The following is a 26,375-nucleotide window of genomic DNA, read 5'->3' on the forward strand; positions in this document are numbered from 1 at the left end:
CTCCTCCCTTCCCCCTTCCCGCTGCCATGGTAACATGAGATTCAGGCTCCAAAGGGGGCCTCTGGGAGGGAGCAAAGGTACGTGTTCTCTGGCAGAACCTAGGCCTCCAATTTCCCCGCCCTTACTCTTTGGCACTGGGCCATCAGATGTGTACAGTTTGGGAGAAGGGGGAACCCAGTGCCAGAAGCTGCAGGAACAAGCCGAAGGAGGGTGGCTGCGAGTCCCGAGAAGAGAGCCAGCGTGTGGGGGGGGGGCACCCCTTCCTCCTAATCGTCTCTCCAGGAATCCCTGGCTTTGGGACAGGAAGGCTGTCTTTGGGCTAGGGGGAAGGCGCCCAGTCTGGGTGCATGTCCCGGGCCACCAGCCAAGAGAACACGATGTTCCTAAGTGTACGCTCGCCGCCGCCCTCGGGCTGGCCGCCTCCCAAACCGCTGCCTCCCCAGCCTCCCTGCCCCACATTCCCGGGCTGCCTCGCCCCGCCTCCTTCCTCCGCTTTGACGTCACCACTGTCTCCCGCCCCCTCTCCTCCACTGACGCCAGCAGGGCCTGGTTACTGTGGGGACCGTGAGGCAGGAAAGCCAAGGCCTTGGGAGCAGGTGAGGGCTGCTGCAGCGCCAGACCCTCTTGCCTTTGCAAAAGATAGATACGGAGGTGGAGTTGGGAGAGCAAAGTCTGCCTGGGTCAGGAGAGACTGAGGAGAACTGGAGAGGAAGAAAAAGATGTTTCTAGAGAAGAAGTGTCTGAAAATGAGACAAGGGACGGGGCCACAGTAGAGGGGGAGCAGTAAGTATGTGAACTGGGGGGAGCATTTTCAAGGAGAGGAGACGGAGCATCCAGGCTCCTGAAGCCTTTGTGTTCCTGCTTTGGTCTTTCTGGGTTATTTTATAACACCTCTGTATCCTAGGTTTTCCACTGAGCCGTCCTCCGAGCCCCACCCCATGGGAACACCATTGTTAAGGGAAGCTTAGGCCATGTGACAGTGGCGGGAGTGCAGCCGCAGCTGATTATATCAGCAGCAGCTTGGGGGCCTCTTCACTTGCCACCCACATCCAGGGAGCCCTGAGAGGTACTACTCATCAGAGTCTTGCGAATCAGATGGAAGGGGCTGTGTAATGCAGCTCTCCTGGGCCCAGCCTGGCGCTTTATTCATCCAAATCAAACCCCTGTTTTCTTTCTAGGACTCAGTGTTCAGCTCCCCAATCTTGTAAAAAATTTTAATATCCTGTCCCTTCTCCATTGCTGAGGCTCTTTCCCCTCATCTTTGTCTCTCGTTAATGACAAAATGATCACCTACTATGTGCCAGGTACTGATCTGGGTCCTGGGTTTACAGGGAAAGACACAGATGAGGCCTCTGCTTTAGTGGTCCCTGGATCTTGGCTTTCTCCTTCAGCGGTGGGGATCTGAAGCCCCTGCCACCCCACCTTTCCGTATCTACAACCCAGTTAGCCTCTTCTCCTAGCCACCCCCATCCCCCGGTAGCCCTGGCTTTCTGGCCCCCTCTTTTGGGGCACCCCTAACTGTGGGTGGCTGCATCCTCAAGAGAGAAACAGTAGTCACCAGTAGGCTGCCCTGGAGACCTTTTTTCTGATTGGCCACGGAGCTCTTGCCATTGTTTCCCTTCACAGCCTGTATTGGCTCTAGCTTCCCCTTCCATTGTTTGCCCCCACGCATCACACGTGGATCGTCAATTGCCCTTCTCCCAGCTGTGGGCAGGATTTGAAGTGTCACAGGAAGGGGTTGGGTAAAAGAGCGTCTTCAGTATGATGGCAAAGCTGAGGAGGGGAACCCAGGAAAGGCCAAGCCACGTTTCTGTCTCTCTCTCCCTCACCCCTCAGGGACCAGCCATCTTATCCAGCATGGTCCACCTCCTAGGGTCTGCATTCCCTTTCCCACCCCTAGCGAGATCAAGGTGTCCTGTTTTGCAAGGCTGGTCAGTTCAGGAAGGAGACATTTTCTTAAGCACCTACTGTGGGTGAGGCATTTTCCTCGAAGAGGGACAGCTTACCTCGTCTCACTTCCCTTCCATTATTCCCTGTGCAAGGCGTCCTGCGCCCATTGGTTGGGCGGTGTCTGGGGCCCTTCAGCCGGGTGCCAGCACCCAGATCCACGTGCGCCCATGTGTGTGACACAGCCCTGACCTCAGTGGGGGCCAGTAGCCAATCAGGCGCTGAGACGGGATCCCCAGCCAATCGTGGGCGGGGCCTGCGGCTCTGCCGGCTGGGGGCCAATGAAGGGCAGTGCCTGGCATTATGCAACCCGCCTCCCGGCCGCCCGGAGCTTCTACTCCGCTGCGGGCTGGAACAGCGGCGGGCAGGCGGCCGGAGTGCTCTCGCGCGGCCAGGTAGGCATCTCTGCGCCCACCCTGGAGTCCGTCTCCGGCCCAGAGCTGCACCGTCGCCCCTCCAGCTCACAGGACACACAAATTCTCCCTCCTTATTGCTGTTGACCCCCTCTCTGCCCCCGGGGACCGAGATGTTCCTCCTCACCGTGCACCCGGTGTCTACACTCCTGACCGGCTTACTTTCCCTGCAGCTTTGCTCTCCCTTTCCCCCTCCCCCCGCTCCCAACCCTCCCGGCCCCACTCCCTCTGCGGGCATACCCTCTACCTCCTTCCTCGTCACTCGGGGTCCGGTTTTGCCCCCGCACCAGGACCCCTTCAAGCTTTTGGCGCTCCTGCCGTCCCACCTCCAATCCCTGGCCTCGCGCCGGCCGTGATGTCAGCCCGGTTCGGGCTGGAACATCCCGTTCCCGGCGCTAGTTCCTGCTGTTGGCCACAGCCTTCCTTTTTCTCCTGGCGCTCAGAAAACGCTATGGGGCGGGGGTGTGGTTGGACGGCGAGCTGGAGGAGAACAGTCCGCTTGCTGTTGTGTGGCCTCTGCTGTGGGCTTTGGCTGGGGAGGGCGGAGGGAAGGTGGTGACCACAAAGCTAAGGGACTCAGGGTGGATTCCTGGGTACTTGACGGCGGCAGGTGCCGGCTTCGGTCCCGGGGAAAGAGGAGTGGGGGCAGGGGCCGGAGAGAAAAAGGCTGTGTCGTCTTGGACAGAATGACTGAGACCCAGGCAAAAGCCAGGCTGGGGGGTTTTGCGCGGAGAGCGGTGGCGGTTGTGTTTTCGCGCTGAGGAGCCAAGGACAGTCCCCGGAACCCCGATGGGCTGCCTGCCCCGCTTCGTATGGCCGCTAGGCCGCCCAGAGACTGGGGATAAGTTAGGGGTGGGCGACCCCCGGCAGCGACTGCCAGCCAGTGTAGGAGTGGGTCGTTCCCCCGCTTCCGCTGGGAAATGGGGGAGGGGTCGTCCCTCCCGCCCTCCTGTGGTCCCTCCAGCAACCGCTGAGCTCAGCCGCTGACGTCGGTTTCCCTGGCGACCGCGGTGGCGGCGGAAGCCCGTGCGCTGTTAGCGCGCATGTGCAGAGGGGGTGGCGCCGCCCCCGGATAAAATTAGCCTGGAGGCCTACATGTGGGAGGCGTTCGGCTCACCCCCTGCCCCGCAGCCTTAAGAGTCCCAGCAGAGTGAAGGCCTGATGGAAACTCGCGGGTGGGAAGTGTCTAGTCTCTGGCGCGTAATTGTAGACCACCTAGTCAACTGCTTAGGCTCTGCTTACCCAGGCCACGCTGGCAGGAGATGTGGAGGAGGGCCCAAGGGAGGCCCGTTCCCATCTGCTTCCCCGCCATGGGGACAGGAAATAGATCTTACTCAGGCTCATTATGGCAAGTCCCAGGCCAGGGTCCCAGGAGTTGGGAGGGTAGGCAGAGGAGGGTGTGAGTAAAGCGAGCAGGTGCTATAAGCTTAGCAGCTTAGTTTTCATCAGGCATTCCTTCCCGGTTTCTCCAGGTACTGGCTGTGATCGAACTCTTCAAGTCTCAGAGACTTAAGCTTCCCACCTCACTTATTCAGCCAGGCCTCCTGGCCTCCTTGTGCATCCGTGGTGGCCTCCCCGCCTTCCCTCTTCTCCTCTTGTCCTGCCCATGGCCCAGACATGAGCAGCCCCCTAGAAGGGGCTGATGGGGGAGGGGACCCTAGGCCAGGGGATGCCTTTTGTCCTGGAGGGTCCCCATCCCTGGGACCCCCACAACACCGGCCTTGCCCAGGCCCCAGCCTGGCCGATGACACGGATGCCAACAGCAATGGCTCGAGTGGCAATGAATCCAACGGTCCAGAGTCCAGGGGTGCATCTCAGCGGAGCTCACATAGCTCCTCTTCTGGCAATGGCAAGGACTCAGCCCTGCTGGAGACCACTGAGAGCAGCAAGAGGTGTGTGTGGGTGTGTGTTGCAGGGTCTGGGAGTAGTCTTGTGAGCAGGCTGAGCTTGGAGACAGGTCCTGTGCTGCCGGCCTTCTTCGCCTCATCTGGGCCTGTTTTTCCTTCCCCAGCACAAACTCTCAGAGCCCATCCCCACCGAGCAGTTCCATTGCCTACAGCCTCCTCAGTGCCAGCTCGGAGCAGGACAACCCGTCTACCAGTGGCTGCAGGTTCGTGGGGTGAGGGCTGGGGGAGAGGGCTGGGGCTCTGGGCCAGGCTCTGGGGCTAATGCCTGTCCCCTTCCTCCTTGTGGGCCCTGCAGCAGCGAACAGTCAGCCCGGGCAAGGACCCAGAAGGAGCTCATGACGGCGCTGCGGGAGCTCAAGCTTCGGCTGCCACCAGAGCGCCGGGGCAAGGGCCGCTCTGGGACCCTGGCCACACTCCAGTACGCGCTGGCCTGCGTCAAGCAGGTGCAGGGTGAGTGGTGCTTCCTGTGAGGGCAGTGGCGAGGTGCTGGGTTGGTGTGGTGGGTAAGTCTTCTCACTGCATGTCCCCCCACCCTCACTCTCCAGCCAACGAGGAATACTACCAGCAGTGGAGCCTGGAGGAGGGCGAGCCCTGTGCCATGGACGTGTCCACCTATACTCTGGAGGAGCTGGAGCATATCACGTCTGAATACACGCTTCGCAACCAGGTCAGCAGTGGCCCAGCCTCTCCATCCTGACGCACCCCCATCACCATTCCCACCATTCCTGAACCTGATCTCGCTCTCACCTTCCTGCCTAGGATACCTTCTCGGTGGCTGTCTCCTTCCTGACAGGCCGCATTGTGTATATCTCGGAGCAGGCAGGTACCCTGCTGCGTTGCAAGCGGGATGTGTTCCGGGGTGCCCGCTTCTCAGAGCTCCTGGCACCCCAGGATGTGGGCGTCTTCTATGGTTCCACTGCCCCATCTCGCCTGCCCACCTGGGGCACTGGGGCCTCAGCAGGTGAGATGCCCAGGGGCTTGGAGGGAGGGATGAACAGTCCCTTGCTGGGTTCTTCTCAGCCTGGGGAGAGGAGAGGGGGCTGTGCTCACCACCCTCTTGGTCTGTCCCAGGTTCAGGCCTCAAGGACTTCACCCAAGAGAAGTCTGTCTTCTGCCGTATCAGGTAGGCGGAAGGTAGTGGAAGCAAGTCCCTCCCTCCTCTCACCACCACCCCCGCCCCACCCTGTTCCTTTGTCTCTGAGTTTAGAAGGTTGGGTGGCTGTCCATTTGAAAGTCCTTGATCCCTCTTTCTCCCTTGCTAGTGGAGGTCCTGACCGCGATTCAGGGCCTAGGTACCAGCCATTCCGTCTAACTCCGTATGTGACCAAGATCCGAGTCTCAGATGGGGTCCCTGCACAGCCATGTTGCTTGCTCATCGCAGAGCGCATCCACTCGGGTTATGAAGGTGGGCTGGCCCAGGGCCTGGCTTGGGGGTGTGTCGGGGGAGGGCACCTTCTTTAGGGTGAGGCAGAAGGTAGGTCTGGGAAGCAATGTTGTAATCCCTTAGTATTTTGGGACAGAAGAAGGTATTCTGTGGGTGAGGGTTTGAGCTCTCTTAGTTGTAGAGTTGGGTAAGAGCCCTGAGCTAGGAGAGGGCAAAGAAGAGTGTTTTGGTTATTGGTTTTACTACTGGTATGAGGCACAGGAATGGCCCAGACCATCTTTGTAAGCAGTAGGCCCAGGGCAAGCTGTGGGAGGATGGCCAGCTGGACCTTTCTGGATGAAACCTAATGGCCACATCTTCTGTGCTTCAGCTCCCCGGATCCCTCCTGACAAAAGGATTTTCACCACTCGGCACACACCTACTTGTCTCTTCCAGGATGTGGATGAGAGGTGAGGTCAGGACCTGGAGGTAAGGGGGTTGGCCCAGGCTGAGGCCATGGCCGCTCTGATACCTCCTGTCATTTCAGGGCTGCCCCACTGCTGGGTTACCTGCCCCAGGACCTCCTAGGGGCCCCTGTGCTCCTGTTCTTACATCCTGAGGACCGACCCCTCATGCTGGCCATCCACAAGAAGAGTGAGTTCCTCCCAGCCTGCTCTCCTTTCCCATCTATCCCTGGGGCTTCTCAGTGTCTGCTTTTGTGGTCATGTCTCGGTGCCTTGGTCTCCTGGGTCTCTAGTGGGTGGCTTCCACCTCATCCAGCTCCCTCCCACTGACCCCCACCTCATTTCCCACTCCCACCAGTCCTCCAGCTGGCGGGCCAGCCCTTTGACCACTCCCCTATTCGCTTCTGCGCCCGTAATGGAGAATATGTCACCATGGACACCAGCTGGGCCGGCTTCGTGCACCCCTGGAGCCGCAAGGTGGCCTTTGTGTTGGGCCGCCACAAAGTCCGCACGTAAGTGGGCCATGGGCAGGACCTGGTGCTGGGGGGGTGGGGCAGTGCAGGAGAGGGCAGGATGGGGGACTGTGGTCAACTCACCCTTCCCTATCCCACAGAGCACCCCTGAATGAGGACGTGTTCACTCCCCCGGCCCCCAGCCCAGCTCTGTCCCTGGACCCTGATATCCAGGAGCTATCAGAGCAAATCCACCGGCTGCTGTTACAGGTAAGAGCTGAGGGGAGGGTGCCTGGGGGTGAGGAAAGGGTGGGGAGTAGGGCTGTAGACATCTAACCTGTTCCTCTTCCTGTCTCAGCCTGTGCACAGCCCCAGCTCCACGGGGCTCTGTGGCGGCGGCCCTGTGACCTCCCCAGGTCCTCTCCTCAGCCCTGGCTCCTCCAGTGATAGCAACGGGGGTGATGCCGAGGGGCCTGGGCCTCCTGCCCCGGTGAGTGATCCTCTGGTACTTCACCCCTCTAGTCTTCCACCTCCCTTATTCTTCTCTGAGTCAGCACTGCCAACCCCCGAGGAGCTTTGCCTCGTGCCGCCTTTTCTGCTCCTCCCTACCTTTTTATTCATGTCCTGCCCCCATCACAGCCGCATGCCTCCTCGCTGGTACCTTCTTCTTGCACTGTGCCCTTGGTCCCTGATGCTGGGCAGACCCCCCAGTGCTGCCCATTGCCCTGCTGTGTCCCACAGGTGACCTTCCAGCAGATTTGTAAGGACGTGCATCTGGTGAAGCACCAAGGGCAGCAGCTTTTTATTGAGTCTCGGGTCCGGCCTCCACCCCGGCCCCGCCTCCCTGGTGAGTTGGTGAGGCTGTAGGCATGGGTGAGGAGTGAGACCCAAGGAACTCCAGACCTTCACCCTAGTCTATTCATTTTTCCTCTCTTTGCTGCAGCTACAGGCACATTCCAGGCCAAGGCCCTTCCCTGCCAGTCCCCAGATCCAGAGCTGGAGGTGGCCCCTGCCCCCATCCATGTCCCGCTAGCCTTGGCCCCTGAGGAGACTGAGAGGAAAGAAGCCTCCACCTGCTCCTACCAGCAGATTAACTGCTTGGACAGTGTCCTCAGGTAAGGCCAGTCTTGCGCCTTTCCCAGTTGGGCCCTGCCCCCTGAGCCCACACTAGGCCCTGCCTCAGGCTGCCCCAGACCCTGCCCCGGGCCCCACCCCAGGGCCCGCCCCAGGTTCTGCTCTCATGCCAGTCTGGTACATCTGTAGGTACCTGGAGAGTTGCAACATCCCCAACACAACCAAGCGCAAGTGTGCCTCTTCCTCCTCCTGCACCACCTCCTCTGCCTCTGACGACGATAAGCAGAGGACAGATCCCGTCCCTGCCAGTGTCAAGAAAGGTAACTACCCAGTGCGTGCTCTGTTCCCACTACCCCGCCTTGGCCTGGTGACCTTGTGTCTCTACACTTCTGCCTTTGGGGTTCCCACCTCGCTCTGCCCTGCCCCCCTCCCTAGCCTCCTGATCTCCACCCTCCTCCCTCTTGTCTGCCCCTCTTCCTCCCCGGGATCCCCTCTCCTGCCCTTCCTCTGGGGGTGGGGGCCGTAACCGGCGCCATCTTTCCACACAGATGTGTCGGCAGTGCTGTCTGGGGAGGGGGCTGCCCCGCGGAAGGAGCCGGTGGTGGGAGGCACCCTGAGCCCACTGGCCCTGGCTAATAAGGCGGAGAGCGTGGTGTCCGTCACCAGTCAGTGTAGCTTCAGCTCCACCATCGTCCATGTGGGAGACAAGAAGCCCCCGGAGTCGGGTATGGGCATGGAGTGAGGGAGGCAGTGCCCGGGCTCCTTTGGTCCCTCAGCCAGGACCCTTTCCACCTGCCTTCTCCTCCTTCCAGCCCTTCACGGAGAGAAGGAGGCCTCCCTCTTAGCTTGGGGCTTTGCTTCTTGCCCTCCACCCCTGGCGTCTTGTGTTGCTTTGCCCTTCCCCCATCTTGCTTCCTGTGTTGTTGTCAGTTTAAACGTGCAGTCTGGGGTGGGGGGGTTCAAGCTGCTGACTGCAGAGGTTCTGAAGGAATGTTGAATGCTCCTGAAGGGTCTTTGGGATTGACCTCACAAATGTGTAAAAGAAGGGTATGAGGTGGGCTTCCCTTCCAAAGAGAGGAGTGGAGGTGTCATCCCAATCTCAGGGGGGCTTCGTGGCAGGGTAGCAGCCACTGGAGGGGACTGAGTATCCTCTCTTCTCTTGGGACAGCTTTGTATGGAGGACAGGGCCCAGGGCCAGCCCTTGGCAAGGAGGTGGCCATGAAGTGGATGCAGGGCTCAGGGCCAGGGGTTGGCTAGGCTGTTGGACAGGGAGGGTATGGTGTGGCTATATTGACTCCTGAGGTGATTCTAATAACCTTTTCTCTATCTCATTTCTCTCAGACATCATCATGATGGAGGACCTGCCTGGCCTGGCCCCGGGCCCAGCCCCCAGCCCTACGGTAGCTCCTGACCCAGCCCCAGATGCCTACCGTCCTGTGGGCCTGACCAAGGCTGTGCTGTCCCTGCACACACAGAAGGAGGAGCAGGCCTTTCTCAGCCGCTTCCGAGACTTTGGCAGGCTGCGGGGACTCGACGGCTCTTCCACAGCACCATCGGCCCCTGGGGAGCGAGGTAGCCACGCAGGGCCTCCCTAAGCCTGCTCTCTGCTGGGTCTAGGACCAGATTGTTGGGGTGGGGGGCTCCTGAGGAAGGCATTTCTGTACCAGGGACCCAGGCTGGTGCTGCCTCTAGCACCAGGGACGGGCCCCTTGCTAGCCTCTCCCCACTAGGCTGGGGTTCTGGGCTGCAGCCAGAGGAGGGCAGTCTGGGGGACCTGCACTGAGGCAGGTGGAGGTGCTCTCTCCCAGTAAACTGCTTTAGCCATAACTAGACAGGGGCAGGAACTGTGCTTACTTAAGACTCAGTTGCTAATCAAGAGGTCTGCATAGACTGTGGGTCAAAGACAGGCAAAAAGGACCAGAACAACTCCAGGTGGGGGAGGGGCTTTGAGGGCAGGTGGCAGGCCTCCTGCAGGCAGTTGCAGGACTGGGGTTTTCTGCCTTTCTGCCTTCTGCCCACCTTTTCCCTCCATCATGAGTTAGGCAGAGCACGGCCTTAACAGGAAGTAGTGCCCAGACAGGCAGTGCCAGCACAACTTTGGTGGATGGACCGGACCCACCCTGCCTCCTCCCATCAGCTAGCATGCCTCTGTCTTCTGCGCACCCCACAGCCCCTCATGTAACCTTTCCTTTCTGCTCTTTCTCAATAAATTCCCTTGTCCCTGCATCCTGTGCTTCTTCCCTGAAGATTCCCCCCCACTGCCCCCAAGTCCTCTCTGGCCTATGTGGGCTGGGAGTCCAGACTGTCTGTGGGGCTTTTACTTGCCCTCTCCCTGGTCAGTGTCAGGGCAGTGGGGGCAACGGGTGCTAACCCTCAGGTTGAGGTCCACACTAACCCTAGTCTCTCCTCACAGGCTGCCACCATGGCCCCGTACCCCCTGGCCGCCGACACCACTGTCGATCCAAAGCCAAGCGCTCACGCCACCACCAGGCCCTCCGGCCTGAAGCCCCTTGCTATGTCTCCCACCCCTCACCTGCACCACCCACTGCCCCCTGGCCCCCACCACCAGCCACTACCCCCTTCTCAACTGTGGTCCAGCCCTACCCTCTCTCAGTATTCTCCCCTAGAGGAGGACCCCAGCCTCTGCCACCTGCCCCCACATCTGTGCCCCCTGCAGCTTTCTCTGCCCCCTTGGTGACCCCAATGGTGGCCTTGGTGCTCCCTAACTATCTGTTCCCTACTCCCTCTAGCTGTCCTTATGGAATACCCCAGGCCCCTGCTGAGGGGCCTCCCACCTTGGCTTCCCACTCCCCTTCTCCATCCCTGCCCCCACTGCCCCCCAGCCCTCCCCACTGCCCAGACTCACCACTATTCAACTCGAGATGCAGCTCCCCTCTCCAGCTAAATTTGCTGCAGCTTGAGGAGCCCCCTCGTGCTGAGGGGGGTGCTGTTGCAGGGGCCCCTGGGAGCAGTGCTGGGCCCTCCCTTCCCAATGAGGAGGTTTCGGAGCCAGAGGCCAGACTGGTGAGCACTGACCCTCGCCCCTCCACCCTCTTTCTAGCCCCCACCCTGGGTCTGCTCTAGTCCCTCACCCCTCTTGTTCCTCCTCCACCTTCCCTTTTCCTTGCCCTCTGTATGGTTGCTGTCTTAATTTTCAAGAGATGGTGTCACAGGCTGGGAGGCCCTGGCCCTGTCACTCTGGGCAGAAATCAGCTGCCTCATCTGTGAAGTAGGGACAGTCCTGTTTATCTGACAGGTGGCGAGGACATCTCAGTACCTTCTCAGAGCCCATCTGCCACTTGGGAAGGGTCCAGCGTCAAGCTCCTACATCTCTGCAGCTTTCTTCTCTTTTATCCTGTCATGGACTGGGGAACAGGGACCACTTGGGTTGGGTGCCCCCATCCCCAGTGGAAGCAGTGGATGAGAAGCCTAGGTATTGATCCCTTAATCCCTCCCTGTTGCCCCTCCCTAGGTGGAAGTGACAGAGTCCTCCAATCAGGATGTGCTGTCAGGCTCCAGTGACCTGCTGGAGCTGCTGCTGCAAGAGGACTCGCGCTCGGGCACAGGCTCTGCCGCCTCGGGCTCCTTGGGCTCTGGCTTGGGCTCTGGGTCTGGCTCGGGCTCCCATGAGGGGGGCAGCACCTCAGCCAGCATCACTCGTGAGTGCCCCCCAACCCATTCCTCCCAGGGCAGGCCAGTGATAGGGGAGTTGGGAGGCCAGGCCCCATCTTGGCTGAGCAGCCTGGGCCTGTGCCCTGTTTCCTAAGGCCAGTGGGCTGGACATGGGACCTTTTGAGGAGGAGGCCTTCTATGGCTCCAGGGAGGGGTGGGGAGTGCCATCCTTCCTGACTCCATGACCTGCCCCCCAACCCCACAGACAGCAGTCAGAGCAGCCACACAAGCAAGTACTTCGGCAGCATTGACTCTTCTGAGGCTGAGGCAGGAACAGCCCAGGCCAGGACTGAGCCTGGGGACCAGGTCATTAAGTACGTGCTCCAGGATCCCATCTGGCTGCTCATGGCCAATGCTGACCAGCGTGTCATGATGACCTACCAGGTGCCCTCCAGGTGAGGAGTTTCAGAGGCCCCTTCTGCCTCTCCTTCAGAGGTAGTGGGGAGGCCAGCCCACCCTTTACTCCCCAGTTGAACTTGGGGTTTTTTTCTCTGAGGTTGGCTTCACCCTAGGATTCCCATCCTACTCCCTGCCTATTAGAGCTCCATCCTTAGTTCCTTCTAGGCTGAGGGCAGGTTTCCTGTCTTGGAGCCCTTGTTCAGGGAGGCGTGTGAGGTAGTGGTTGGGGGGTTGCAGTAGAGGAAGAATGCCAGTCTCGTGGGTCTAGGCCCCAGCTCCCAGCTTCTGCCTTCTGCACCTCTTCCTGGGCAGGGACATGGCCTCTGTGCTGAAGCAGGACCGAGAGCGGCTCCGGGCCATGCAGAAGCAGCAGCCTCGGTTCTCGGAGGACCAGCGGAGGGAACTGGGTGCTGTGCACTCCTGGGTCCGGAAGGGCCAGCTGCCTCGGGCCCTTGATGTGATGGTGAGAGGAAAAGTCAGGGCCAGGAGGGAGAAGAAAGAATTGAACTCCAGTTGAAGGGATATAGGCTAAGGGCTGAACCCCTCAGTGTCCTTGGATCATTAATTCTGAAGGATGTTAATTCCACTAAGGTTGCTGCTGCTTAATGTAGAGTTAAACCACATGAGATTTCGCAGAACTTCTCTGAGCCTTTTCTGTGCTCATTGTGATTATTCCCATAGTGGGTCTGGGTACAGGGTACTAAGCATTTTCCAACCTTGTGGACCCCAGGATCCTCTGCCTGAGGAGCATCTGTGTGGACTGGTGTTTCTTGGGAGTACATTTTAGGAACATCTTTGGGCTGGAGATGAAGCTGGGGACTGGCAGATCAGCAGTGAGGTCCCTGCCTGACTCCCTTGTCCTTTTTCTCCCTCCACAAGGCTTGTGTGGACTGTGGTAGCAGCACCCAAGACCCCGGCCACCCTGATGACCCACTCTTCTCGGAGCTGGATGTACTGGGGCTAGAGCCCATGGAAGAGGGTGGAGGCGAGGGTGGTGGTGGCAGTGAGGGCGGAGGAGGCGAGGGAGAGGGTAGAGGTGAGGCTGGGGCCCAAGCTGGGGCCGGAGTCTCAGGCTTTCAGGACTTGGCCATGGAGGAGGAGGAACAAGGTGGGAGCTCATCCAGTTCAGCCTTACCTGCCCCAGTAAATGCCCCAGCTGGACTCCATTTTGGGGCCACTTCTGGGAGTCCATGAGAGGCTACCTTCCTCCGTGTCCCAACTCTCAGTACTCATGTGGCTGGACAAACCAATAGAAAACTGCCCCAGCTTTTCCCACTGTAGGGGGCTGGACCCCCGTTACCAGCCCAGGATCCAGGGGCTGCCTCCTGGCCTTTTAGGGAACAGAGATTGGGTGGAACTCAGCCCCACCCAGAGGAGCTCACCTCCCTCCACCTGGTGAGTTCTTCTCTCCTCTGGACAAGGTTGCTGACAAGCTGCTGAATTGGTCTCTCCAGATCCCAGCTGAGCCCAAGTCCCGGTCCCTGAGGGTTGGGGCTGCACTTATTTATTGGGGGAGACAGCCCTTTTTCCCACCTCCTCCCTGTAAGCCAGAGGGAAGGAAGATGGGGGAGAAGGAGGGCCTAAGGCCCAAGCAGGACCCAGGGGTCCGGACCTGTAGCTGCTCCAGGGTGGGGGAGGTTGGTGGACCATGGAGTCCCTGGTGCTGCCCCTCAGATGGGACCCAGGTGTTCTCAGCTGTACCCTCTACCAATGGCATTTGTGTTTTTGATATTGTGTCTGTTATTTTTTAATACAAAAAAAAAAAAAAAAAGGCCAAGACTCTGTGGAATGAAGTTTGGGGGTTGGGTGAGGGGAACTGTGGAGCTGTAGAGAGAGGTATTTACCGGCTGCCTGGAAGGTTATGAGGGTGAGCAGTTCCATCCATTCCCATCCCTCTTCTACCCACACCCTTTCCAGCTGAAGGGCCTTGATGAGCCTGCTCGATCTACACCTAACTCAAACCCTGCTCTCACCTGGAACATTCCCGCAGTCGGGTTTATCCTTTCAAGGAGAGATGAGAAGCGGCTTGTGGCCAAAGGCGTCTGCAGGCTCCAACCGTGGGTCACTGGCGGGAGAGGGAAGCCCACTTAGCCCGGTGTGTTCTGAGGCAGTAGAGAGTGTTTAGCTTCATCGTCTCAAGACAGGGTTGTTAAGCAGGTCAGCCTAAGTGTCAAGGAGAGCGGGCTGGCGCACCCATTCGTGATCATTTTGGTTCCCAAAAGTGTAGGAGAAGGGAGGGGCAGAGCGGGTGGGACGCGTTAATTCTGGAAAGGCAAAGGGGAAGAACAGTCATTGTTCGGTCATTCCCATTTGCTTGCATCCTTTAACAGCTGATCTACCGCTAGACGCCAACCTTTTTCTGGCGGCGCCGTGGCTTAGCTGGTTAAAGCGCCTGTCTAGTAAACAGGAGATCCTGGGTTCGAATCCCAGCGGTGCCTAAGCCTCGCAAAAGCAGTATATTATTGCTACGGAGAGAACGCATTTACCCTTCTTCCCAAGGTCCTTTCCGTCGCGCCGTTGCAAAGATTCTTCTTCTTACCAAACCAGTCCCTCTTTGGGCTTCCGTTCTGGTGAGCTTTTCCTAAAAGGGTGCCTCTTGGAGGCCAAGACTCCCAGTTCGCTTTCATGAGCTACAGTGAGGTGGGCATCCTTTCGTCTGCCCTCAACGGTATGGGAGCCTGAATTCAGATTTGGGCTCATTTTGTTGGGGCCGTACTGTGGCTCGTGTAAGGCAGGGAGAGCAGTAAGGTTGACGTTCAGACAGGGCCGCACATAGCTAATAGAGGGCGCAATAAGCGCCTCCGAGTCGAAGCGCACGCGCACGGAAACCTTAAGACAGTGAGGGCGGGGTCGGCGAGAGGCGGGCGCGTTGATAGGCAGCTATAGTTGCGCAGGGCTGAGGCCGCACGTGGCTGTGATGGCCGAGTGGTTAAGGCGTTGGACTCGAAATCCAATGGGGTCTCCCCGCGCAGGTTCGAATCCTGCTCACAGCGTGTGTACTTTTGGAAATGGGAATCACTACCTTCGCGGGAAGAAGCGGTTTCTTTTTCTAGTGGTTTCCTCCCTTGGAGAACATCCCGTCTTTATTTTGAACCGCTCAGAGAGCCAAATATTCTCAGCCTATCCGGGATCGACCCGCAAGCGCCCTCTTGCGGGCCTCAGGCTCCTGTCAATCCCTTCTGTGAAGATTGTGTCCTCCTGCAAGCCTTTTTGCTACAAATTTCAATTCTTTTCTTTTCTTTTTTCAATTTCAATTCTTAACGCCACCAAACTCAGGTGCATCTTAGCGCTACTTGGCAATCATTACATTTTGCTAATGCATTCACCCTCCTGTACTTCCTGTTTTACGGAGAAAAACAAAAAGCATTCTGAAGAGTCTCCCAGCCACATACTCTTGCTTTCTCTCATTAGTGTGGATGAACCCTTCCACCTAACTAAGACCAACCCCTACACTTACTAGATCTCCCATCCCCTCCGGCCCACTCAAAGACATTGCTTTCTTCCCTACCCCATCAACTTTTCCCTCTACTGGATTATTTCCCTTGCCTACAAACAAGACAACAAAATCTGTCTTGACCCCACATCCCCCTCCAGCTACCACTCCATTTCACTGCTTTCCTCTATCACAAAACAAGTTATCTATACTCCCTGTCTCCAATGCCATCTTTCCGTTCTCCTTTGAATTCTTTCTAACCAGGCTGTCCCCGCCTGCCCCCAGTCAAATCTGCCCTTGTTAAAAGTTACCAAACAACAACCACATTGCTGAATCCACTGATCACTACTTAGTGGCAGTTGACACAATGCTTACTCTCTCCTCTTAGAAACATTCTCTTCACTTGCCTTCTAGGATTCCACAACCTTCTAATATTCCTCCTACTTCATTAGTAGCTCATTCACAGACTCCTTTGCTGTTCCTTATCCTTTGGATTTCTAAATGTTAAAGTGTTCCCAAGACTCAATTCTCCAATCTCTTCACTATCTGTGCTCACTCCTGTGATCTCCAGTATCATGGTTTTAAACACAAACAAATACATTAATACACCCCAACTTTTCATCTCCAGCTCCAGAATTCTTCTCTGAATAAACAGATACATACAACCCATTGCCTACATCACAAACTTGAAATGTTCAAACCAAACTTCTGGTGTTCTCCCCAAAATCTGCTTCACCTTTAGTTGCTCCATCTCAGTAAATGGAAATTCTATTCCTTCAGTTGTTCAGGCTAAAAACCTTAGAAACGTCCCTGATTCTTCTCCATATCAAACTGGTCAGAAATTTCTATTTAAAATTTGTCAAAATCTTGCCTACTTATCATTATCTTCACCACTAAACCCTGGTCCAAGCCACTTTCATCTCTCACCTAGATTATTGCACTAGCCCCTAAACTATTCCCTTGCATTCACTCTTGTTCCTTGTTCCCTTATAGTTTACTCTTAATACAGCAGGCAGAATAATCCTTTTAAAACTTAAGTCAAATGCTGTCTGTATGCTCTTCAAAATCTTCAAATGGCTTACCAGTACAAAGTCATGATGTTTAATGTGTATGTTGTTGGGTGCTGTTGAGGCAGTTTTCAACTTATAATGACCCTATGTGACAGAGTAGAACTACCTCATAGGCTCCTGCAGAGCCGCTGGGTGGGTTCAAACCACCAACCTTTAATGTGTATAGATATATAGAAATAAATGTATACACATACACACACAACACATACACACACATATATATCCTAGCTCTGTCCAGTGAGAGAGTCTAGAAGTAATGACACACCAGTAGCAAGGAGAACACCAAGCACCCAGATCTTGGTTACTAAACACCATTCTCTACTGAAAAATTAACCAGGGCTTCTTGGAGCAAAAGACTGATTCCAGGGCTGGGATTAGGGGATTACAAAATGATCTTGGAACATTTTGTTGCACCAGAAAGTAAAGCAGTGCTCAAAGATTATTGGGTATATATAAAAAAGACGTATCAGTTGGTTTGAAGGGGCTCCCATTGACTACATCTGGGACACTTTAGCATTAAAACAAGTAATGATTGTGTTGGATTATAATTCAATGAATAAAATACAGATCCAAAGTTCATGCAGATATAAATAAGTGGGAGGAAAAGGAAAGCTCTTTCTTACACTAAACTCACAACTAATAAATATAGATGGAGTAATGGAATTAGAAATCATCAATGGTTATTTAACTAGTGAGTGAACATTTGATGAGGAATAAATAGTAAAGATACTCAAAGTATGTTTCCATTAATTAATCACTAATGGAAAATAATAACTTTACAGTGGAGAAACCTGGCAAACACCATTTTAGCCACATGATCAAAGTCAACACCTCAGTATTGGGACAAACTGACATGGGTCTTCTGATGTAATGCACTGAGAAGGACATGACGTCACTCCTGTGGTGATGTTCTTGCCAAAAATGCATAACCTAAATAAATTGAAATCAACCATGAGGAAACATCAGACAAACCAAACTGAAGGACACGCTACAAAACTATGGTCCTGAACTCTTCAAAAACGTCACGGTCAAGAAAGACAAAGATAGACTCTTCCAGATTAAATGAGGCTGAAGATACACAACCAGTAAATGCAATGTTTGATCTTGGAATTGGGTCCTGGACTGGCAGCGAAAATAGCTAAAAAAGACATTATTGTAATAACTGAGGAAAAGTGAATATGAATATGAATTAAATGATTGTGGTAAAATATATATAACCAAAAATTGCCATTTTAACCATTAAATTAAAAACATTTTTTAGGGGGTGAAATATATGTAACAAGCATTTCAACCATGTTTACAGTGATGTTAATTAAATTCACCATGTTGTGCAACCATCACCACTATTCATTTCCAAAAGTTTTTTTTTCACCCTTAACAGAAACTCAGTACCCTGTAAGCAATAACTCCCCATTATCCCCTACCCCAGCCCCTGGTAACCATTAATCAACTTTGGTTTCTGTGCATTTGCCTATTCTAGATATTTCGTGTAAGCGGAATCACATAATATTTGTCCTTTTCTGCCTGACTTATTTCACTCAGCTTTGTTTTCAGAGTTCATCCATGTCGTAGCATATGTCAGAATTTCATTTCTCTTTATGGCTGAATAAAATTCCATTGTATGTATGTATGTACCACATTTTATTTATCCATTTTGTCTACCCCTCACAACGGGACCAATATGCAACATCACGATAAATGGAGAAAATATTGAAGTTGTCAAGGATTTCATTTTACTTGGGTCCACAATCAATGTCCATGGAAGCAGCAATCAAGAAATCACACGACGTATTGCACTGGGCAAATCTGCTGCAGAAGACCTTTTTAAAGTGTTGAAAAGCAAAGGTGTCACCTTGAGGACTAAGGTGCCCCTGACCCAAGCCATGATATTTTCAGTTGCCTCATATGCATGGTGTTGTGGATTGAACTGTGTCCCCAAAAAATGTGTGTCAACTTGGCTAGGCTGTGACTCTCAGTATTGTGTAATTGTCCACCATTTTGTGATTTTATGTGATTTTCCTACTTGTTGTAAATCCTACCTCTGTGATGTTAATAGAGCCCTGGTGGCACAGTGGTTAAGAGCTATAGTGAGCTCTGGCTGCTTAACCAAAAGATCAGCAGCTCGAATCCACCAGCTGATCTTTGGAAATCCTACAGAGCAGTTCTACTCTGTCCTACAGGGTCACTATGAGTCCAACTTGAAATTGATTTTTTCTTAGGATATTAACATGAGGTGGGATTAGCATCAGTTATGTTAATGAGGCAGGACTCAATTTACAAGATTAGGTTGTGTCTTAAATCAATCTCTTTTGAGGCATAAAAGACAAGAAGCTAGCAGAGAGACAGGGGGACCTCATATCATGAAGAAACAAGAGCCAGGAGAATAGCGTGTCCTTTGACCCAGGGTCCCTGCGCTGAGGAGTTCCTTGAGCGGGGAAGGTTGATGACAAGGACCGTCCCCCAGAGCCGACAGAGAGAGAAAGCCTTCCCTTGGAGCTGGCACGCTTAATTTGGACTTGTAGCCTCCTAGACTGTGAGAGAATAAATTTCTTTTTGTTTAAGTCATCCACTTGTGGTATTTCTGTTATAGAAGCACTAGATAACTAAGACACATGGGAAAGCTGGACAATGAATAAGGAAGACAGAAGAAGAATTGATGCTTTTAAATTATGGTATTGGCAAAGAATATTGACTATACCATGGATCACCAGAAGAATGAACAAGTCTGTATTGGAAGAAATACAGCCAGCCAGAGTACTCCTTGGAAGCAAGGATGGCGAGACTTTGTCTCACATACTTTGGACATGTTATCAGGAGGGACCAGTCCTTGGAGAAGGACATCATGCTTGGTGTCATGGATCGAATTACGTCCCCCAGAGAATGTGTGTATCTATCTGGCTGGGCCATGTTTCCCAGTGTTGTATGGTTGTCCTCCATTTTGTGATTGTAATTTCATATTAACAAGGATTAGGGTGGGATTGTAACACCCTTACCCAGGTCATATCCCTGATCCAATGTAAAGAGAGTTTCCCTGGGGTGTGGCCTGCACCACCTTTTATCTTACAAGAGATAAAAGGAAAGGGAAGCAAGCAGAGAGTTGGGGACCGCATACCACCAAGAAAGCAGTGCTGGGAGCAAAGCGTGTCCTTGGGACCTGGGGTCCCTGTGCGGAGAAGCTCCTAGTCCCGGGGAACATTGCTGAGAAGGCCAACAGAGAGAGAGAAAGCCTTCCCCTGGAGCTGACACCCTGAATTTGGACTTTCAGCATACTTTACTGTGAAGAAATAAATTTTTCTTTGTTAAAGGCATCCTACTTGTGGTATTTCTGTTATAGCGGCACTAGATGACTAAGACACTTGGTAAAGTAGAGAGTCAGAGAAAAAGAGGAAGACCCTCAACAAGAAGTACTGACACAGTGGCTGCAACAACCGACTCAAGCATAACAATGATTGTGAGGATGGCGCAGGACCGGGCAGTGTTTCGTTCTGTTGTACATAGGGTGGCTAGGGGTCAGAAGCAACTCGACGGCACCTAACAACAATATTTGTAGAGACAAGACAAAGCAAATGGGGTAAATTAGTGGATGTTAATCCATTAAATAATTCATGGATCTGGGAAAAGAATACTACTCTTGAAAATTTTCTGGAAGTTTGAAATTATATGAAAATAAAAAGCTCAAAAACAAAGCAAAAAATTGGGGGTAAAAAGCCCTCCAGTGGCTTCTATCTCGCTCAGGATAAAAGCCAAAGTCTGAGAATGGTCTAGAAAGTCCGACATGATCTGCCTCCACTTTACCTCCCTGATCTCATCTCTTACAGGTCCTGCACTTGTTACCTCCACTCTAGCCCTACTGGCCCTCCTGCTGCTAGCTGTTCCTCTGACAAGCTGGCCTATTGCCACCTTAAGGCCTTCATACTAGCAGTTCCCTCTGCCTAGAATGCTCTTCCCTCAGCTGTCCCCATGACTTGCTCCCTTACCTCCTAAATTTCACCTGTTCATACTAAAATTGCAGTTCCCACTCCCCACTCCCCTCTTGTTTTATCTCTCCTTACCACTTATCACTGTCTGACCAATGATGTTTGTATGTTTTCCCCACAAGAATGTATGACCTATGAAGGCCAGAATCCTGGGGCTACATCCCCAGGGCTTTTGAACTGAACCTGGCCCATAGTACGCAGCCTATAAATACATGCTGAAGAATGAATGAATTTCAGGGTTCCAGGCATTTTGTGTGTGTGTTGTGGGGGGGGGTCCTCGCATTTTCTGAAGTGCTTTTGCTGCCCTTTTTATTCTGCCTGGGTCTGTACTATCCTTTTCTTGCCACAGAGAGGCTTTTCTGTTCTTTGTCTTCGGCACCCACGGCAAAGTGAGGGAGGGCAGTTTGGCTTATGGGCCTAGAGATCTTCTACTCAGGTTCTTCCCTTGGCCCAGGGTCTGGTCCTCCTACCCCCCACCTCCCAAGCCCCCAGGATCAATCCTCCAGGAACCACTTCCCTACTCAGGCCGGGGGTGAGGTGGGGGGGGGGAGAGGGTGGCTCCAGGAAGCCATCCTTCCCTTTGAAGAACTGCAAAGGGAGGAGCTGAGCCTTGAAACCAAGGTCTGAGAATACGTCACAGCACAGCTGGGGAGGGGAAGCTCGGACATCCGACCAGCTGTGCTGTTTCTGTTCCTTCCCTGCCCCCCGCCCCCCTGGGGGCCTAGCACGTGTGGGACACGAGCTTCCCTCCCCCGTGCTACAAAGTGGCTGAGAGGGCAGCCAGGAAGAGGCTGGAGCGTCAGACACCAGACATATATCAGTAAGCTGCCATGTACACAGACACAACCACAAACGCACAGGGACACGGGCTGCACTGATCCAGAGGCATGCAAACTACTCAGAGACACCCCCAGACCTCCTCAGACATAGACACCCTCACTGGGCCACATCTGCATTGGAGCAGTAAGCTGGAGAAAATCCCAGCGCAGCCAACTTGTCCCACCCTGGGGCAGGTCTGGGTATTTGGGTACTGAAGCTTATGTAATTTTGTTGTTGTTAGGTGCCTTCAAGTTGGTTCTACGTACAACAGAACAAAACAGTGCCCAGTTCTGTGCCATCCTCACAATCGTTACGGTGAGCCCGTTGTTGCAGCTACTGTGTCAATCCGTCTCGTTGAGGGTCTTCCTCTTTTTCACTGATCCTCTACTTTACCAAGCATGATGTCCTTCTCCAGGGACTGGTCCCTCCTGATAACATGTCCAAAGCACGTGAGATGAAGTCTGGCCATCGTTGCTTCTAAGGAGTGTTCTGGCTGTACTTCTTTTTTTTCAATTTTAAAAATTTTCTTAATTTTTTAAGAGGGCACTTAGGAAAAATACAAAATTAGGTACAAAAAAGAATACAGAAAAGGATATTTATTTAGAATGAAAAAAGAGATCCCAACAACTTACAAATTTAAAAAGCTGACAAATGCCACAAACGTCACGAAATCCAGAAAAATAACATAATATTGGTATTAATTAACTGCCTGGCATACTGCTATAATACTTTCCACAGACAAGCTCCTGGCTCTGTGTATTTCAAATCTTGTTTCTCCTCTACCACCCGTGTACTTGTAGTGGCAGGGGCCATTGGGTACATTCATATCACAAATGCTGTCTCTCTGACCCTGCACTGTCACATCACAAAGCTTGGTGAGTGGACACAGATGATCAAAGTATTGTTGGAGGCCAGTCCTACACCATGAAGTCTAGCCTAATAACTACATGTGGAAGTGACTGTGAACCACGTAAGCATATCCCACTAAACCCAAACCTTATGTCTCTCCAACTTACCTCCATAACTATTAGCAACAACTAGTTGCTGTGGAGTTGATTCTGACTCATGGTTTCCCCATATATTACAGAGTGGACCTGCTCCATAGGGTTTTCTTGGCTGTAATTTTTACGGAAGTAGATCGCCAGGTCTTTCTTCCACAGCGTGCCACTGGATGGGTTCACACTGCCGACATTTAGGTTAGTAGCTGAGAGCAAACTGGGCATCCAGGGACCTCCCTCTATATCTAGATCCTTAAAATGCCCACAATCACCCCAACATTAGAGGAAAAGTGTGACAGAGGGGAAGCCAGAGTGGAAAGAGACAGTAGTCTTTATAATTTGCAGATAAGAGATGTTACTTTTGCCAATTTGACAGAAGCGTAAGGCATGTGAACACATTGGTAGGGTCCTCACAGGGGCCTGTGGAAGTGAGAAGACCTGAAGCTTAAGCTTCACTAGCTTCATGGTGAGTTGGCCTCTGCGCCTGAAATCCTTGATCTCACATCTCAAAGGGGCTTCAACCTGCCTAGAAATCTTACTCTCCTAGCCTACAAGGTTCATTTTCCTACTCTCCAAATGGACATTTCACCCCTTCTTTCTCCTCAAAACCCCTGTAGTTCTCTCCTCTCCAGCAATGAACTTGCCTCATTCTTCTCTGAGAAAATGGAAGCAACCAGAGAGAATTTCCCTCATCCTTCCTGCACTCCACCTGATCCACACCTTCTGCTTCACTTTGGATGAGGAATCTTCCCTGCTACCTGAGGCCAATTTCACCCGTCCTCTCTACTCCCTACCCTCGAGGTCTTAGTTAGTCCCTCTCTCTCCTGCTGGGTTACGGTTATTCACAACAGCATCAACACGCTCTCGCAACCCTCATCTCTTTCTCGCGCTCCTAGCCACCACACATCTTTCTGTTACCTATTCACAGCAAAACTTCTTAACAGAGTTGTCTACAGCTGCAGTCTGCATGTCCTCACATCCCATTCCTACCTCAACCCACTCCAGCGTGGCTTCCAAAAGGCTAAACTTGATGGCTGCTTTGTTGTCTTCAGCTTATTTCATCTCCAAGCAGCTTAGAGACAGCTGACCACTCCCTCCTCCTTCATGCACTCTCTTTTCTTGGTTTCCAGGACATTCCATTCCCCTGGTTTTTCTGTGACCTCTCTGACCACTCTAGACTCCTTTGCCAATTCTTCCTCATTGACCTCACTTCTAAGTGTGGGGGTACCCAGAGCTCCTTGTTCCTTGCCTGCAGAGCTCCTTCTCTCTCTCCACACACTCTGTCTAGTTGCTCCAGTCTTATAGAACTAAAAACCATTTATTGAGGGGCCTGCCCATAAGGCAGAAGCGTGGAGACTTCTGGTTGGCGTGATCTGTGAGTCTTTCCAGGTAAAATATAGCTAAAAGCTTACAGAATAAGTGGAAAATGAAGATGCATACTGAAAAGAGAAAAAAGAATGACCCAAAGAAGCTCAGCAGCCTTAAAGTGTTCTCAAAGCAGATAGCAATGTTTTAATGAAAGATGTTCAAGAGATAGCAACAGTGGTGATGCTCAAACATTGCCAGGAGAAAACACAATGCACAGTGAAAGATAATATACAAATGGAGACCAATATTAAGAGAAACAAAAAGGCCTTCTACACCAGCATGGGTAGTACTTTTTTTTTTTTTTTTAAGAAAGAACTTATTTTTGTTGTTGAGACTATACACAGCAAAACATACACCAATTCAAGTTTCTACATGCACAACTCAGTGATAATGATTACATTCTTCAAGTTGTGCAACCATTCTCATTCTCCTTTTCTGAGTTGTTCTTCCCTCCTTAACATAAACTTGCTACCTCCTAAGGTTCCTATCTAATCTTTCTAGTTGCTATTGTCAATTAGATCCCATATAGATAGATCTTAAAAGAGCACATGCTCAACACAGACATTCTTTAGTAATTAAGCTAAACTACCGTTTGGTTTTAAGAAGACTTCAGGAGATATTTTTGGTTTAAGGTTTAAAGATTATCTCAGGGCAATAGTTTCAGGGGTTTATGCAGCCTCCATGGCTCCAGAAATTCTGAATTCCATGAGAATTTTCAATTCTGTTCTGTATTTCCCCCTTCTGATCAGGATTCCTCTATAGAATCTTTGATCAAAATACTCAGTTAGGGTAGCCCGGCACCATCCAGTTCTTCTGGTCTCATGGCAAAGAGGCAGCTGTTCACAGAGGCAATTAGCCACACAGTGCATTTCCTCCTCCTATTCCTGACTTTCTTTCTTCCTCTATTGCTCCAGGCGAATAGAGACCAATTGTTGTGCCTTGGGTGGCTGTTTGCAAGCTTTTAAGACCCCCTGGCTGGGAAACTCTTAAAAACTTGAAATATGCCACATGGGACAGATGTTTGATGAGAATGTATACATTGATTTCAGCTTCCACCAAATGAAAGCTATTTGTTTCCATATTTTAACTTGGCCCTTTCTCTTCCATTCAAATACGACATAACTCCTCAAGTTTGTTTTAGGGAATAAAATATTTTGAACAAAATATTTTATTTGATGAATGAAAAAAAATCTATATTCCAATGATTCTCCAATATTTACCCTCCATCTCTGGCCCCAAAACTTATATATCTCCAGCCTACCTGTAGTCTCCACTCGGATAGCTGAGGGTGCAGTGCAGAGAATTACTTAATATGGCTCTTCTAACCACAGACTTTTAAACTCCCACCAAATAACTGGGTGGGACTATGCAAATTAGGTGCTTATGGCCCACCAAGTGGATTGGATAACTTGCTAATAAGGTAAATAAGGTGCATGGCACCCCTGTGGGGGTGGGAGCATGCAAATAAGATATGCAGAACCCTAACAAGGGGATTGGTTAGTTTTGCCATCCAGCTAGGCTTAAAATGAACCATCCCAGAGGTGGAAAGAGGGGACCTCATGGCCACCAAGAAGGAAAAGCCCGGAGTGAAGCGTATTCTTTGGACCCGGGATCCCTGCACCGAGAACCTCCTAGACCCAGGAGACAAACACCACAGATGGCAAGAGATGGTGAGAAGCAGCAGCAGAGAAACGGCAGCGGCAGAGTCAGCGGAACCAGAAGACTGGCAGGTGGCACTACAGTGGGTTTCCCAGCCCACAGAGCAAGAAAGCTGAGCACCTTTGGGCAGGAGGCTTGCTGGTGGAGTAGGGTGCCTCTGGGCACTTACTAGCAGAGCACATGAGCTTTGAAACACTTACCCGAGCAGCTGAGAGCCAGAGAGAGGTGTGCCTGTGGGCAGGTTGAGAATAAGCTGTCCTGACCAAAGAAAGGTATTATGAGTAGTTTCTGATCGTGAATTGTAATCTGTTACTTCCCTAACAAACCCCGTATTGTCTGTGAGTTCCGTGTGGCCATTGCAATGAATTGTCGAACCAGCAGAGAAGTAGAGAGCGCTGTGGGAGAGACGGTTGTTGTCAGAACTGGTAAAATGGTTGGAGGGTGGACGTATGTTTGACCTCCACTTCATATGAATCAGCCTTGGGCCGTAGGTCTTTATTCTCTTTCCCCCTTGTAAAGTTAGAGGAGGTCAGATGCTGGCCCCAGGCCAGTTTTACAAAGGGGCATCTCAGCTAAAACAGTGGAAGTATAATGCTTGATCTCTCTCCCCAGAACTCTTCCTCCCCCAGGGTTCCCCATCTCAGTAAAAGACACTACCATCCACTCATTTACTCAAGCCAAAAACCTAGAAGTAATCCTTTCACTTTTCTTCTCTACTGCCACCACTTCTGTACAAACTACCACCATGTCTTACCTAGGAGACTGCTTTAGTTCCTAAAATCATCTCCCTGCTTCCATTCTCCACCAAGCAGCCAAAGTGGTCTTTTTAAAAACATAAATCAGAGAATATAACTTTCCTGATCAAGACCCTCCACTGGCTTCCCATCACACTTGAACTAACATGTAAACTCCTTCAGTAGTCTACAAGACCCTGTGTGATGGGCCACGTCTGCCTCTCCAGTCTTGTCTCCATCACCTTCCAAATTCACTAGGTACACGTGCCCTCGAGGTACACGGGGGCTCTTTCTCTAAGCTCCCACCTGTGAAACCCTTTCATGACTCAGAGCCTTTGTACTTCCTGGTCCTTTTGCCTGGACCACTCTTTCTCATGGCTGGCCTATTGTCATTAAAACCAAAAAATCCAAAACGATCGCCATCGAGCCGATTCCAACTCCTAGCGACCTTGTAAGTTATCAAAGCTGGCCTCAAATATCACCTCGTTGTAGAGATCCTCTAGGACCACCCAGAGTAAGTAACACTTCCTTCTGAAGTCATCGCCAAGTCACTGCTTCCGTTGTCATATCAATGCCCTTACTCTCACAGCCTTATAATCATCTGAAATTACATTATTTTCTGCTTT

The 26,375-nt window shown here is 52.3% G+C and overlaps 1 protein-coding gene and 2 non-coding genes across 5 annotated transcripts; all 3 read left to right on the plus strand.

The window, feature by feature from the left end:
- The first annotated feature begins 846 nt into the window (after positions 1-846).
- On the plus strand, positions 847-13,458 carry PER1 (period circadian regulator 1). Of its 3 annotated transcripts, XM_004376004.2 has the most exons (23): positions 847-2,342; positions 3,833-4,252; positions 4,372-4,470; positions 4,563-4,717; positions 4,813-4,934; positions 5,027-5,228; positions 5,339-5,390; positions 5,530-5,672; positions 6,022-6,100; positions 6,178-6,284; positions 6,453-6,606; positions 6,708-6,816; positions 6,905-7,036; positions 7,288-7,393; positions 7,490-7,661; positions 7,810-7,940; positions 8,169-8,345; positions 8,962-9,192; positions 10,034-10,644; positions 11,093-11,279; positions 11,498-11,687; positions 12,004-12,154; positions 12,571-13,458. In XM_004376004.2, exons 2-23 carry the CDS (start codon positions 3,978-3,980, stop codon positions 12,883-12,885), a joined length of 3,900 nt encoding a protein of 1,299 aa, XP_004376061.1. In that variant the 5' UTR covers positions 847-2,342; positions 3,833-3,977; the 3' UTR covers positions 12,886-13,458. The 3 variants fall into 3 exon arrangements, with proteins under 3 accessions (XP_004376061.1, XP_023586853.1, XP_023586852.1); XM_023731085.1 differs by lacking the exon at positions 847-2,342 and having other exon boundaries at positions 3,541-4,252; positions 11,093-11,283; positions 11,502-11,687; positions 12,571-13,255; XM_023731084.1 differs by lacking the exon at positions 847-2,342 and having other exon boundaries at positions 3,541-4,252; positions 12,571-13,255.
- Positions 13,459-14,055: 597 nt separating this feature from the next.
- TRNAT-AGU (transfer RNA threonine (anticodon AGU)) lies at positions 14,056-14,129 on the plus strand. The gene has a single exon. It is a non-coding gene; the product is annotated as a tRNA-Thr (tRNA).
- A 473-nt stretch (positions 14,130-14,602) lies between these two features.
- TRNAS-CGA (transfer RNA serine (anticodon CGA)) lies at positions 14,603-14,684 on the plus strand. The gene has a single exon. It is a non-coding gene; the product is annotated as a tRNA-Ser (tRNA).
- The last annotated feature ends 11,691 nt before the right edge of the window (positions 14,685-26,375 follow it).

This window comes from Trichechus manatus, unplaced genomic scaffold (genome assembly GCF_000243295.1).
Source record: "Trichechus manatus latirostris isolate Lorelei unplaced genomic scaffold, TriManLat1.0 scaffold00040, whole genome shotgun sequence".
NCBI lineage: Eukaryota > Metazoa > Chordata > Mammalia > Sirenia > Trichechidae > Trichechus > Trichechus manatus.

Excerpts from the sequence above, each read along its gene's own strand:
- PER1 (XM_004376004.2), top strand. The coding sequence starts at position 3,978 with ATGAGCAGCCCCCTAGAAGGGGCTGATGGGGGAGGGGACCCTAGGCCA. Across the intron at positions 5,229-5,338 it reads GGGCACTGGGGCCTCAGCAG|GTTCAGGCCTCAAGGACTTC; the intron begins GTGAGATGCCCA and ends GGTCTGTCCCAG. Across the intron at positions 10,645-11,092 it reads CGGAGCCAGAGGCCAGACTG|GTGGAAGTGACAGAGTCCTC; the intron begins GTGAGCACTGAC and ends GCCCCTCCCTAG.